We start from the raw sequence: 13,036 nt of genomic DNA, 5'->3' as shown, positions 1-13,036 counted from the left end.
AGATTTTTAAGACTTATAAAAGCTACAGTAATCTTGACCATGTGGTACTGGTAAAAGGACAGACACATAGATCAACGAAAGAGAATACAAAGTCTGGAAATAGACCCATACAAATATGGCTGATTGACTCTTGACAAAGATACAAAAGAAATTCAGTGAAAAAGAATAGTCTTTTAAACAAATGGTTCTAGAACAACTGGACATCCATCTATATGCTCCCCAAAACAAAAAACATAAACCTCACATTAAAAAAAAATTAACTCAAAACAGATCATAAGCCTAAATGTAATATATAAATCTACAAACTATTTAGAAGAAAATATAGGAGAAAATCTTTGAGAACTGGGGCTAGACAAAGATTTCTTAGACATGAAGCCAAAAAAGCACAATCCATAAAAAGGAAAAAAAGCTGATAAACTGGATTTCATCAAAATTAAAATTTTTGCTCTATGAAAAATACTGTTAAGTGAATGAAAAGACAAGTTGCAGACTAGGAGAAAATACTGCAAAGCACGTATCTGACATCACATTTGTACCCATAATATGTAGAGATTCTAAACACAACAGTAAGAAAACTAACAACTCAATTTAAAAATGAACAAATGAGGGACTTCCCTGGTGGCCCAGTGGTTAAGACTGTGCTTCCACTGCAGGGGGGCATGGGTTTGATACCTGGTCCCCTGGTTGAGGAACTAAAATCTCACATGCCATGTGGCATGGCAAAAAAAAAAAAAAAAAAAAACCCCACAAGGCACATGAAGAAAGAAATCGTGGCCCAGTAAAAAAGGAACCAAAAAAAAAAAAAGAACAAATGAGTTGAACAAACACTTTGCCAGAGAAGATACACAGATGGCAAGTAAGCATGTGAGCAGATGTTCACCATCACCAGCTATTATGGAAATGCAAATTAAAACCACAATGAGAATTCACTACGCGTCTATTAGGATGGCTAAAATAAGAAGCACTGACAATATCAAGTACTAGTGAAGACGCAGTGCAACCTGTAACTACCTTTTGGCTGAATAACAATTTTTTTCTCAAACACACTATGTAAATATGCTTTTATAAGAGGTAATATTTTGACATTGTGGTTTCAGGCAAAGACACATTCACCAGTTGACTCAACACAACAGTTTCTCATCAGAGAACATATGGAACAAATTTAAATTCGCACCGTATTTGAATGAACTGTAAAATGTTTTTCTTTGCGTGGTGGAATCTTCTAGATTTCATTCTGTTGTGTGCATTCACTCTTTACTCATTTTAAAAAGCTCTCATATTCAGCCTTGATTTTGTCCTAAAGCAGGGTCAGCAAACATCTTCTGTAAAGGTTCATAGTAAATATTCTCAGCTTTGCGAACCATAAGTCCTCTGTTGTAACTACTTAACTCTGCCCTCAGCAGAGCAGCCGGAGACAAGAGGCATTCATTTCTACTGGGCGGGTTCCAATGAAACTTTACAAAAATGGACTGCAACTTGATTTGGCCCATAGGCCTAAATTCACCAACCCCCATCCCAGGGGCTGGAGTAGGAGATGATGAAGCTGTGGCACGTTTAGAACATGGTTGGCAGTGATGGGGCAGGGCCAGCTTCCATGGACACTAAGCATTTAATTAGCAGCTGCCTGGATTTGTTGGAGAAACATCTCAACTACTTGCACGTACTGGTCCCGAGGTAGTTTCAAGAGACGGCCCCTTCCTAACCCAGATCTCCTGCTTCAGCAGCACGTCCACGTTCTCAAGTCCTTTCACCATCCGTGCAGCAAGGGTGGGTGGAGCCTGAGGCGTGGAGGGGCTGAGGGCCTCTCTTAAGCGGCGGAGCTGTGTCAAGAGCCCAATTCCCCCGACCTCAACTCCAGGTCTTACCCACTGAATGAGCCCCCCTCTACAGGCAGGGCGCTCCCCAGAAAAACAGGAAGTAGCGTCACCTGCCCCAACATGAAAATAACTGAAGTGTTTCTCAGGGTTGTCCAGGGTGGCATCAGAATCACCCACTCCGTCGGCATCTCTGGGGGTGGGACCCAGGTGGCCTTGACGCACACCCCAGGAGAAAAAGCAGGTCCTATTCCTCCAGCCCATCCAGCGGCCCGAGACGGGGCCAGGGTCCGGGGCTTTCTGCAGAGAAGCGCAGTCTTCATGATACTCACAGCAGGCATGAAGGAACAGACTTTATTAATCTAGCTCTGAAACACTAGAGGCTAAAATTCAGTTGAACTCTAACAATCTATTTACAGAGTGCTGTCAGCAGACCAGGCAAGGCTGGCCCTGGGTCTTCCCCGAACACCCAACAAGTTCGGCCTCCCAACAGGCCTGAGCCGCCTTCCCCCTGTAGCCCACAGAGGACGTCTATATACACTTGACCGAACCCTCAGCGACAGGATACAAGGCAGGATGGCACCAGACCAACAGAGACACAGACATACAGACACAGATGAAGGCTGAGGCTGCCGAGCAGGCCCGAGGGCCTGGCTCAGTGCTTCTTCAGGCTGTAGGCCAGGCTGCCAGGGACCCTGGTGCCCTGCAGGGGCGGCGAGTTCCACACGGCGGAGCTGGTGCGCTTATGGTAGCGGGGCTTGCTTTTCTTGAAGATGTCCTCCAAGTCCAGTGGCAGAATGGTTCCGAAGAGTTCCAGAAGGTTCGGGGGGTGGTAGTACTGGTGGATGATGGCCTGGCTAAGCTGGGTGCCTGCAGGAGGACACCAAGGGCTGGGTCACTACCCTGGGGCTCCCCCTGCCCCCCACAAAGAGCCCTCGGCACCCTCTCCACCTCAGCATTCCTTCACCTCCTGTCAAATCAGCTCCTCTCAGGGCCCTCCTCCAGCCGCCGCCCCCCCCCCCAACCAAACACGGATAACCTCTCACTGCGCGCTCCTACAGCTGCTCTCCAGCAACTCACGTGAGCCAGGCGCTCGGCTGAGGTCACTGCATGACCCCCTCATCCCCACAGCCACCTCGGAGGCAGGCCCTCTACCCGCCCCTGTTTACAAGGGTGAGATCTGCCCAGAGGCACACAGCTAGAGACTGGCAGAGCCAGGATTTGAAGACAAGTCCAGCTCCAGAGCCAAAGCATCTGATGCCATCCTCGGCTGCCTTGCTTGGCTACTCATCTCGTCAGCACCACAGCCCCGCGATGCCTGGTGCAGGCTGACACTGCTGGTGGCTCAGAGCCTGGCCAGCGAGGCTGAGGAGGACCCCGGGGGGGTCAGGAAGCAGAATGTGTGCCCGGCACTTGCCCTGCACCAGGCCTTCCTACGCTAACTCACTTCATCCTCGATAGCCCTTCTAAGCTGGGTGCTCTAAGCACCCCAATTCCACAGATGGGAAAACTAAGTGAGAGTTTAAGTAGGCTGGTAAAGGTCAAGGGCTCCCCGGCCACGCTGACCCCTGCCCGCTGCCACCTCTGGAATGACTGGACGTTAAGGAGACGAAGTCGGATTCCAGTCACTGTGGGGTTCAGATGAGGTGAAACTCACAAAGCAAGCTCTCTTCTGTACAGCGCTGATCCCCTCCAGGGTTCTGGCCCTTCCTCCAGGGAGTGAGACTGCAGCCCGCCCCGACCCCAGCTCGGCCAACTCTGTAAGGCAGCCGCTGCATGCACTGGCCCTGCTCACTCCCCGCAGGCCTTCCACCCAGGCCTGAGGTGGCACCTTCACACTTACCCACACTCCTGTTTAGAGGCCTGTAAACTCAGCGTCCCATCCTGCTGGGCCTCAAGTACCCCCATCCCCATCTCCAACTCCCCCAGCTGGCTGGAACCCCTTGCTCCAGCTCTGTGCGCTGCTGAAACCCCACTACCCTTAGCTCTATTCCCACCCCCAGGCAGCATATTTGGGTCCCTGTGGCCTGCTGCGCGGGACTCCAAAGGGGCAGCCAGATAGAGTCTGAGGTGGAACACCCAGCACCACGCCTGCCAGCAGCCAGCTGAAATCTAATGTATCTGTTGAGAATGGAAGCGCCCAACGTCCAGGTCTGGTCCTCAGATGAGCCCGCTGGCCACAGGGCGCCCACCCTTTCCCAGGCGCATCCCGAGGCCCGATGCAGACTTGTCGGCCAACAACTCAAGCTGCCAGCCCATGGGTACAACGGGCTCCTGAACCCCGCAGCCGCTGAGCCACCCCCTCCAGGGCTCGAAGTCACAAGTGGGGACCCAGCTCTCCTGGGGAGCTCCGGGCCCTGCACACCTCTGGCCCAGTTGGGGATGGGTTTCCGGGGATGGGCCTCGTCATCGGTGGAGTCATCGCTGTTCAGATCCATCCCGTAGTTATCTGGGTTGATCTTGGGGGGCGCCCTGTGTCCCTGTGGGGTCATTTGATACGAGGTACAAGCTGGAGACTGGAAAAGATGAACAAGGCCTTCAGCTGCCTGCCCTGCAGGCTGGCACCTCCCGCCACTGAGGAGCATGGGGCCCTGGCCACCTCCCCTCATTTCACGGGAAAAAAGAAAAAGGTTCAGGGGTCGCTTTTTAATTTAAAAAAAAAAAAAAAAAAAAAATCACACCATATACATGGCTCCATGTCTTCCTTTTTCATGTGAAAGTATGTTGTAAACATCCTTCTAGGTTAGTGCGTCAGTGTGTGTCCTGTGACCCGCAGCAGGGCACTTCGCTGGGAACCCCACGATTTGTAATTTAACCATGTGGTTCAGCTAACTTCCAAGTTTTCAACGTCTTAAATGGTGTTGCAATGAAAACCTTATATTACATTTTGTTTGTAACAGCATTAACAGGCTAAATGCTTGTCATTAGGGACTGGTTAAAGACCTTCTGGTACCACTAACTGGAACACAGCGGTCAAAAGTAAGAGATTTACAAGCGGTGAAACAGACAGACGTCTAGGATACATTAAATGAAAGGAAAAAAAATGAGAAAAAATCAAACTGTCAAATGGTATGTGTTGTGGACTAAATGTATTCCCCCCCAAATTCCCATGTTAAATCCTAACCCACGATGTGATGGTATTTGGAGGTGGGGCCTTTGGGAGGTACTCAGGTCATGAGGGCAGAGCCCTCAAAAATGGGATTAGTTCCCTTAGAAAAGAGAGCTCCCTCTCCCCTTTGGCCATGTGGGGACACAGCGAGAAGACGGCCATCTGTGAACCAGAGGAGGGCTCTCATCAGACACTGGATCTGCCAGCGCCTTGACCCTGGACTTCCCAGTGTGTCTGTCATTTAAGCCACCCAGTCTAGGGTAATTTGTTGTAGCAGCACGAACAGACTAAGACAGTATGGATAGTCTGTGCCCATTTAAAACTATGTATATGTGTGTGTGAGAGAAAGTGTGTGTATAAAATGTATTTACACATAAAATATAGAAAGATATACACCAGACTTAGACTTTCCCTCTGGGGGTACCTTTCTTTTGCTTTATATCCTTTTATAAAGTTTAGTTTCTTTTCTTTTTTCTTTTTTTTTTTTACAACAAATTCTTCTTTCAGAATAAGGAAGAAGATATATTTCAAATATAGTAAAAAAACAATTGGGCCAACTGTATCCTTCCACTTTCTTATGGTCCTAATACATACAACAGCCTGTGCCTCCGGCTACCGGGAAGAGAATAATGAGAGCCAGGGGGCCCTCTCCACCCTGATGCCCGGGCCTCACCTGCACGTCCACGGTCACGTTCAGGCTTTTGCTGGCCGCCGCGGCCTCCCTGGCTTTCTTCTCCTGCTCCTCCTGCAGCCGCTGCTCAGCCAGGCGCTGCTGTTCTTCCTGGGACCCCGGCGGAGGGCGGGATGTCACAGACCACGTGTGCGTTCTCCCCTCCCCCCCCCACCAACGCCGCGCAGCGAGGCAGGCAGGGCGGCTCCTGCACCAGGGCCCCTGGACCAGGCCTCCCAGCCCAAAGCTCAGGGCAGACCCCGTGGGAGCCACAGGCCCGGCTCCCCTTTACCTTTTTCTTCTTCTCCTCCAGCTCCCTCTGCAGCCGCTCCTTCTGTAGCCGCAGGGCCTTCTCCCTCTCCTGCAGCTCCCTGAGGACCGAGCAAGAGCCTGTCAGGGTAGGAAGCCGAGGCCCGGCCCCGTTCCACCCTTGCCAGGGAAGCCAGAGCCCTGGCACACGCCGCAGAAGAGGGAATGGCAGGACGGTCACGCCAGCGAAGAGCCAGCAGCTGTGTTCGCGCCCAAGGGGCTAGGAGCGCTCAGCCGAGGGTCTGGGAGCACTCAGCCCCGAGGCCCGCCAAACTGGGCCCCGCACCTCCACACCACTTAGACCTCCGTGCCTCAGTCTTGCCTGCTGAACAATGGGGAACATAACACCTTTCCTCCAGAGCTACCACGAGAACAAAATGAGGTCATCTGAGCTACCGCCACTCGTCCTGACCCACAGGCCAACACCCGGCCCCAAGCCTGACACGAAGCAGGGAGGGGCCGTTCACGGCTCAGAGCCACCTGCACTCACTCGCTCATGACCCTGAACAAGTCACGGAACCTCTCTGGACCTGTGTCCCCCTCCGGGAAGTGGAGCAGCTGGTACCCACGCTGCAGGTGTCTTCAGGTGAGGATTAAACAAGGAAATGTGTGGAAAGCGTGTGGCTCGGTACCCGCCCAAGCTGCCAAAACGTCATGACGGTCGCCGCCCGCTGAAGCCCCTGGCGCTGCCCGGCACACGTCCAATTCTAAAGCTACATCAGATGCCGCCCTCTGTGCCCTCCCAGACTCCCGTCTCCGACTCTGCCCACAGGGCCAGGGACCCCTTTGTGCCAAACGACACGATGGCCCTGACGCAGTCAGCCCCCTGGTTGTGACCCACCTCCTTCTGCACTGGGCCTGTAGCCACCCACAAAGACGGGCACGGAAGGAAGTGCTGCCTGGTGTTTCCCAGCGGGTAGAAGCAGGAGAGAAGCCAGGCCTGGGCCTGGGCCCACCCGAGAGTCTACACGCACACGGGCGGAGTCTGCGTCTGCACCCAGGCATAGGATCCCACATATCTCCTGGCCAGTGGTGACGGAGGCTTATCCTCCTCGGCATCCCCAGGACCCAGCACAACCTGGCACAGGGACTGGCCTTGGATAAATGCTTGTGGAACTAAACGCTTGTGGAACCACTGCCTCTGCGAGGGCTCATCTGCCACGATCCCCAGTTGGAGGGAGGCGGGACAGTAGGGAAATGTTGGTGGGGGGGCAGCCCGAGTCATCACCAGCCCCAGAGGAGCACGAGCGGTGGGCACGAGCCAGGGGTGCCGAAGGCCCTGCAGTGAATCACAGCACGTGGTGGCCTGACTCTGCCACCCAAAGGCCCTCAGTGGCTGCTGAGAAATGCTGGCTCGTCCTGCGGTCCCCCATCCCCCTTATGTCAGCTGAGAAAAGAACAAACTCAGCTCATCCGGTTGGAAGCAGAACAGAGACACAATCCCGAGCGACCCTGCCCGTTACTCCTTGAATCTCCAGCAGCCAACACACCACGTTCGGGGGGTTCGCCTTGTCTGGAGCCAGGAAGAAAGCCTGTCCTTCTTTTCCAAACTCCCGAGCGAAGGCGGGAGCTGCCTCTAGGTGACGGCTACATCTGTGTGGCAGCCACACATGTGCACAGGAGGACGGCTGACGTGACGGCAAGGCGCCGCAAGGTCACCTGGGCGCCGGGCCTCCGCGACGCCTCACCTCTCGGCCTGCAGCCGCTCCAGCTCGCGCTGCTCCGCCAGCCTCTTGGCCTCGGCCGCCTTCCGCAGCCGCTCCTGCTCTTCCTCCCTCCTCCTCTGCAGCAGCTCCTGGTGGCGCCTCTCCTCCTCCTCCTGTGACCAGAGAGCAAGGTCAGGGTTCGCAGGCCAGCCCGGGCTGGAGAGGCAAGAGCGGGTCTGGGAGGAAGGGGGGGTGGGGGGAGGAGCGGCTGGCCGGAGGGCCTGTCCTTCCCAGAAGCTCCTCTCGTGTCAAGAACAGCAGGGGCCGACTTCCCTGGTGGCGCAGTGGTTGAGAATCCGTCTGCCAATGCAGGGGACACGGGTTCGAGCCCTGGTCCGGGAAGATCCCACATGCACGGAGCAACTAAAGCCTGTGCAGCAAAACTACTGAGCCCACACGCCACAACTACTGAGGCTGTGTGCCACAACTACTGAAGCCCGTGCACCTAGACCCCGGGCTCCGCAACAAGAGAAGCCACCGCAATGAGAAGCCCGTGCACTGCAACGAAGAGTAGCCCCCAATCGCCGCAACTAGAGAAAGCCCGTGCAGCAAGAAGACCCAACGCAGCCCAAAATTTAAAGAAATAAATATAAATAAATAAATTTAAAAAAAGAACAGCAGGGGCTGAGCGCAGGGACACCCCATACGAGGCTCCATCCACGAGGACCACTGCAGCCGGCTTGAGGAGTGTCTTGCGACAACTCCTTTTGCCGCAGCAGCAGATTTAGTAGTTAAGGGTACAGACCGGACGGAGCCAAACTCATGAGCTGGGTGACACGAGGCGAGTCACAGAAGCCTTCTGGCCTCGGTTTTACCCTCATTGATAAAATGGGGACAACAGTCACGCCCACGCCTCCTAAGACTGCTGAGTTTATACACATGACGCACTTAGAACAGTGCCTGGCACAATGTAAATACTCCATAAATTTTAGCCATTAGTCTTATAACCCCCTCATGCCAGATTTGTGCTCCCTAGAGTCATAAGACCGACAGTTCCCAGGAAGAGGTGGGCCCGTAATCTTAAGAGGCAGAACGTTTAATCCTCGCAACAACCCTATCGAGTAGATACCACTGCTACCTGAAGGAACCAAAGCACAGAGAGGTCAAATAACCCACCCAGGGTCACACAGCTAATAGATGGCAGAACTGAGATTGGAAGTCTGGCTCCAGAGTCCATGCACTTAACCCTCAAACTGCTGCCTCTACAGAAAACACAAGGCGGGTCACCGTCCCCGTCCCCACCTCCATGACCTTTGTTAAACCTCCTTGTGAGCTCAAGGCAGCAAGACCCACCAAGATCAACCCGACACAGGGGGGTGAGCCCAGCGCTCCAGGGGCACGGAGGCAGTGCCGTCCTCCTGCTGCGTGAGCCCGGCGTGCATACCTGCTGTAGCCACCTGAGCCTCCGCGCCTCGTCCTCCTGCCTCCTGCGCGCCTCCACCTCCCCCATCTTCTTGGCCGCCGCCTTCTTCTTGGCCTTCTCCTCGGCCAGCCGCTCCTCCTTGGCCTGCGGAGCCCACCCACAGACGCCCATTGGAGCAGCCCCCCGCCACTCAGCCGTACAGGGTGGGGCCCAGTACGCAGCAGGGCAGATACTCCATGTCCCTGGGGCCCCGGCTAGCTCCCCACAGCCCGGGGGAGGGGGTACCCGGGAGTCAGACCTGCCAGGAGCGCAGGGCTGTGCTCGGTCCCGGGCAGACCTTCCACCCTCCACGTGGCTCAGAACAGACCCCACGGACGGCCACGAGAGGGATACAGGGCATCAAACCCGTAACTTCCCGACGGGTCCAGTCCTAACCCTCGGGCCACCCAGTGTGATGGGCCTGGGTCCCGCCAGGGCACAGCCCGCGGAAGCTGTTGCCCACAGCCCGAGGCCTGCACCTTCTCCGTCTTCTCGTCGATCTGAGCAAACTTCTGCTCGATCTGCTTCTTCTTCTCCTCCTTCATCTGCTCCACCCGTTCCCGGGCCTGCAGCACCTTACGGAGGCGCTCTTCACGCTTCCTGCGGGCACAGGGTGGTCATGGGGGCCCAGCAAGGCCGGGGGAGCCGGAGGGGGGGCGCGGGCACTTACAGCTTCACCTCCTCCAGCCGGCGCCGCTTGTCCTCCTCCACCTTCTGCCTGCGGAGCTGCTCGGCCTCCTCCTTCCGCCGCAGGTTCTCAAGGCGCTGCCGCTCCTTCGCCTGGGGGGGTGGCGGTGGGGGAGTGAGGGCAGCCCCGCACTGGGCCAGGACGACCCCACAGGCCTCCCAAGGGCCTGAGTCACGAGTGCCCTCACCTGAGCCCTGCCAAGGTGTGGGCAACACAAAAGTCAGGCTCAAGACTGGATGATTCAGATTGATCTGCTGAACCAACTAGTACTTTTCTCGTTTGTTTGTTTTTTGCGGTACGCGGGCCTCTCACTGTTGTGGCCTCTCCCGTTGCGGAGCACAGGCTCCGGACGCGCAGGCTCAGCGGCCATGGCTCACGGGCCCAGCTGCTCCGCGGCACGTGGGATCCTCCCGGACCGGGGCACGAACCCGTGTGCCCTGCATCGGCAGGCGGACTCTCAACCACTGCGCCACCAGGGAAGCCCCCAACTAGTACTTTTAAAAAGTTGTTTTTGAAATTATTATATAGCCACATCACAAGAAGTTTGGAAAATAAAGGAAAAAAATGCCATCCCTAATCTACTTCACCAGCCTATAGTAACCTCTGTTAGCAGAGGTTATAACTATATAAAAAGTTATATTTGATAAAAGAGTTAAGAACGAGGGACTTCCCTGGTGGCGCAGTGGCTGAGAATCCGCCTGCCAATGCAGGGGACATGGGTTCAAGCCCTGGTCCGGGAAGATCCCACACGCTGCGGAGCGGCTGGGTCCGCTCGCCACAACTACCGAGCCTGCGCTCTAGAGCCCGCGAGCCACAACTACTGACCCCGCGTGCCTAAAGCCTGTGCTCTGCAACAAGAGGAGCCATCGCAATGAGAAGCCCACGCACCGCAAGGAAGAGTAGCCCCTGCTCGCCACAAGTAGAAAATGCCCGCATGCAACAACAAAGACCCAACGCAGCCAAAAGTAATAATAATAAGAAAAAAAGAACCAGATTGGGAAGGGACAGAAAGGCAGCTTTGAAAGTTACGGTTAATGTTCTATTTATGGGGGTGGATGGGTACACATGTGTTAATTTTTTATTATTATGCTTTATAACTTTTACGAGTGTATACACACACACACACACACACACACACACACACACACACAGTGTATCGACTCTTTCCTAACAGCTGAAAAAAAAAGAAAATACTGTCAAATGCTAACAGAGGTTACTATATAGGCTGGTGACACTGATTAGGTATGGCATTTTTTTCCCCTTCATTTTCCAAACTTCTTGTGATACGGCTACATACAAATTTCAAAGACAACTTTTTAAAAGTCCTAGTTGCTTCAGCAGATCGATGCTGGTACCCTCCTCCTCCACAGGCCCAGAAAGCCCCAGGGGCATGGCCATAGCAGTAGGCAACCAGCAGGACAGGTGGGGCCTCCAAGCCCTCCCTGGCCAAGGACGAGACTGGTGCTTTACCAGTAACGGTCAGGGGATAAGGGTAGAAGCTGGGACCTGGACTAGAGGCCCACCCCTCACCCCAACCTGGCTCCCATTAGACACCACCTCTGGGCTAAGCCACCCATCGGCCTTACTGTCCATTTCTCCTTGGCCACTAACCTTGACTACAGATTTCCCACCTAGAAATCTGGCCCCGAGGTAATACCATCCTAAAGATGGAGAGAAGGGCTCCGGTTCTGGGTGAGATGGAGTAGACACTCCCATCTGTCTCTCCCACTACATGTGGTTGTATAACCTAACAGAATGCACGGAGCAGTTATTTGAGGCCTCTGCAAGGTAAATAGCCGCAGGCAGACTGGGGAAGGAGACCAAACTTTGAAGCATCACCGAACCAGCAATGAGCTGAATGCTTTTTTTTCCCTCCAGCACTAACTCAGTGAAGCCTGAGACCCCAAAGAGATCACCGAGGTGCTGACAGAACTCCGGGAAGAGCCCTCTGGTTCTGACTCAAAACACTATGGTTTTTTCCCTCTTTTCTCCCTTCTCTCATGCTCTGGCCCACAAGCAATCCTGTGGCAACGGGGACAGCAGCAGTTACTGGAACCTGCAGAGTCAAAACTCAAGGAGGAGAACCTTCCATGCCACACTATGGAGCTGTGATCCCAAAATGCTGGGAAACACTGTTGCCTTTCTTTCTGTCTCCCAGCCGGAGGCCCTCCACGTGGTTAGGGGAGCACACAGCAGAGCAAAACAACTAAGGCCCCAGCTTCCTGGCTGGGGGGCAGAAAGGGGGAGCCCCAGAGAAGAGGAAAGTACTGGATAGATTGAGAAAGTAATACCATAAGGTTTTTATGAACTCCCGGGCGCAGCACCAAACTGGAGATGTTTGGATTTGACCCGAACTATCACACCTGAAACTTTGAGAACTAAACTCACGGGCCACCTGCCAGATCCCAGACGGACCGCTGACTGGCACACCCACGACAGATCCAAAGAGCACTGTAAAGGCTTTGAAATCTGAATGGACATTGGAACCACAGGCCACAGAAAGCAGGTTGGAACCACAGCCAGAACCAGTGGGTTACTGCTAAAGCAAACTATCAACAGTCTCCATAAGATTTAAACAAGACCCAGAGTCTCCTAACATCATATTCAAAATGTGCAGGCTGCAATCCAGAATTACTAAGCATACAAGGACCAGGAAAATCTCAACTCCCACGGGAAAAGGCAATCAACAGACACCAATGCCAAGATGTCGGGTTGGAATTCTCTGACAAAAATGCCCCAACAAATAATCACAGCACTCTTAAGACAACTGGAAAAACAGAAAATCTCAGCAACTAGAAGATCTAAAGAAGAAGCAAATGGCGATTTGGAACTAAAAATACAATAACTGAAAAAAAAAATTCAGTGGACAGATCCAAGAGCAGAATGGAGAAAACATGAAGATAAATCAAAATTTATCCAATCTAAACACAGAGAGAAAATATACGGAAGAAAAATTAACAGAGCCTGAGGGAACTGTGAGATGACAACAAAAGTTCTATGAGGACTTCCCTGGTGACCTAGTGGTTAGGATCCTGGGCTTTCACTGCGGTGGCCTGGGTTTAATCCCTGGTTGGGGAAGATCCCGCAAGCCGTGTGGTGTGGGAAAAAAAAAAAAAAAGTCTATGAAGTACTGAAAAAAAACCCAAAACCTTGAAGAAATAATGGCTGAAGATGTCCAGCTTTGCTGAAAGATATAAATATACAGATTCAAGAAGGTCATCAAAACCCAAACAGGATAAACCCAAGGAAACCCATGTCCAGCCACAAAAGAATCAAACTGCTAAAAACTTAATATTAAAACAAAGGAAAAAAAATTCTGAAAAGCAGGCACCAGAAGA

General features: G+C 53.3%; 1 protein-coding gene across 3 annotated transcripts in view; it reads right to left on the bottom strand.

Moving 5' to 3' along the window:
- Positions 1–750: 750 nt before the first annotated feature.
- INCENP (inner centromere protein) overlaps positions 751–13,036 on the bottom strand; it is a 28,713-nt gene continuing 16,427 nt past the window's right edge. For 2 of the 3 annotated variants that reach the window (XM_029209114.1, XM_029209115.1), the window contains exons 11-18: positions 9,681–9,790; positions 9,490–9,610; positions 8,993–9,115; positions 7,591–7,721; positions 5,886–5,964; positions 5,597–5,704; positions 4,180–4,330; positions 751–2,684 (exon numbers count right to left, since the gene is read on the bottom strand). In XM_029209114.1, the coding sequence (XP_029064947.1) occupies positions 2,470–2,684; positions 4,180–4,330; positions 5,597–5,704; positions 5,886–5,964; positions 7,591–7,721; positions 8,993–9,115; positions 9,490–9,610; positions 9,681–9,790 (1,038 nt within the window). In that variant the 3' untranslated portion in view covers positions 751–2,469. Of the gene's footprint in view, positions 2,685–4,179; positions 4,331–5,596; positions 5,705–5,885; positions 5,965–7,590; positions 7,722–8,182; positions 9,116–9,489; positions 9,611–9,680; positions 9,791–13,036 lie in introns of those variants that run through there. The other variant, XM_029209116.1, reaches the window with a different exon arrangement.

Source organism: Monodon monoceros, unplaced genomic scaffold, assembly GCF_005190385.1.
Source record: "Monodon monoceros isolate NGI ecotype Baffin Bay Population unplaced genomic scaffold, NGI_Narwhal_1 Super_Scaffold_7, whole genome shotgun sequence".
Taxonomy (NCBI): Eukaryota; Metazoa; Chordata; class Mammalia; order Artiodactyla; family Monodontidae; genus Monodon; species Monodon monoceros.
The sequence above is the reverse complement of the archived record's forward strand: the minus strand, read 5'-3'. Positions and strand labels throughout refer to the sequence as shown.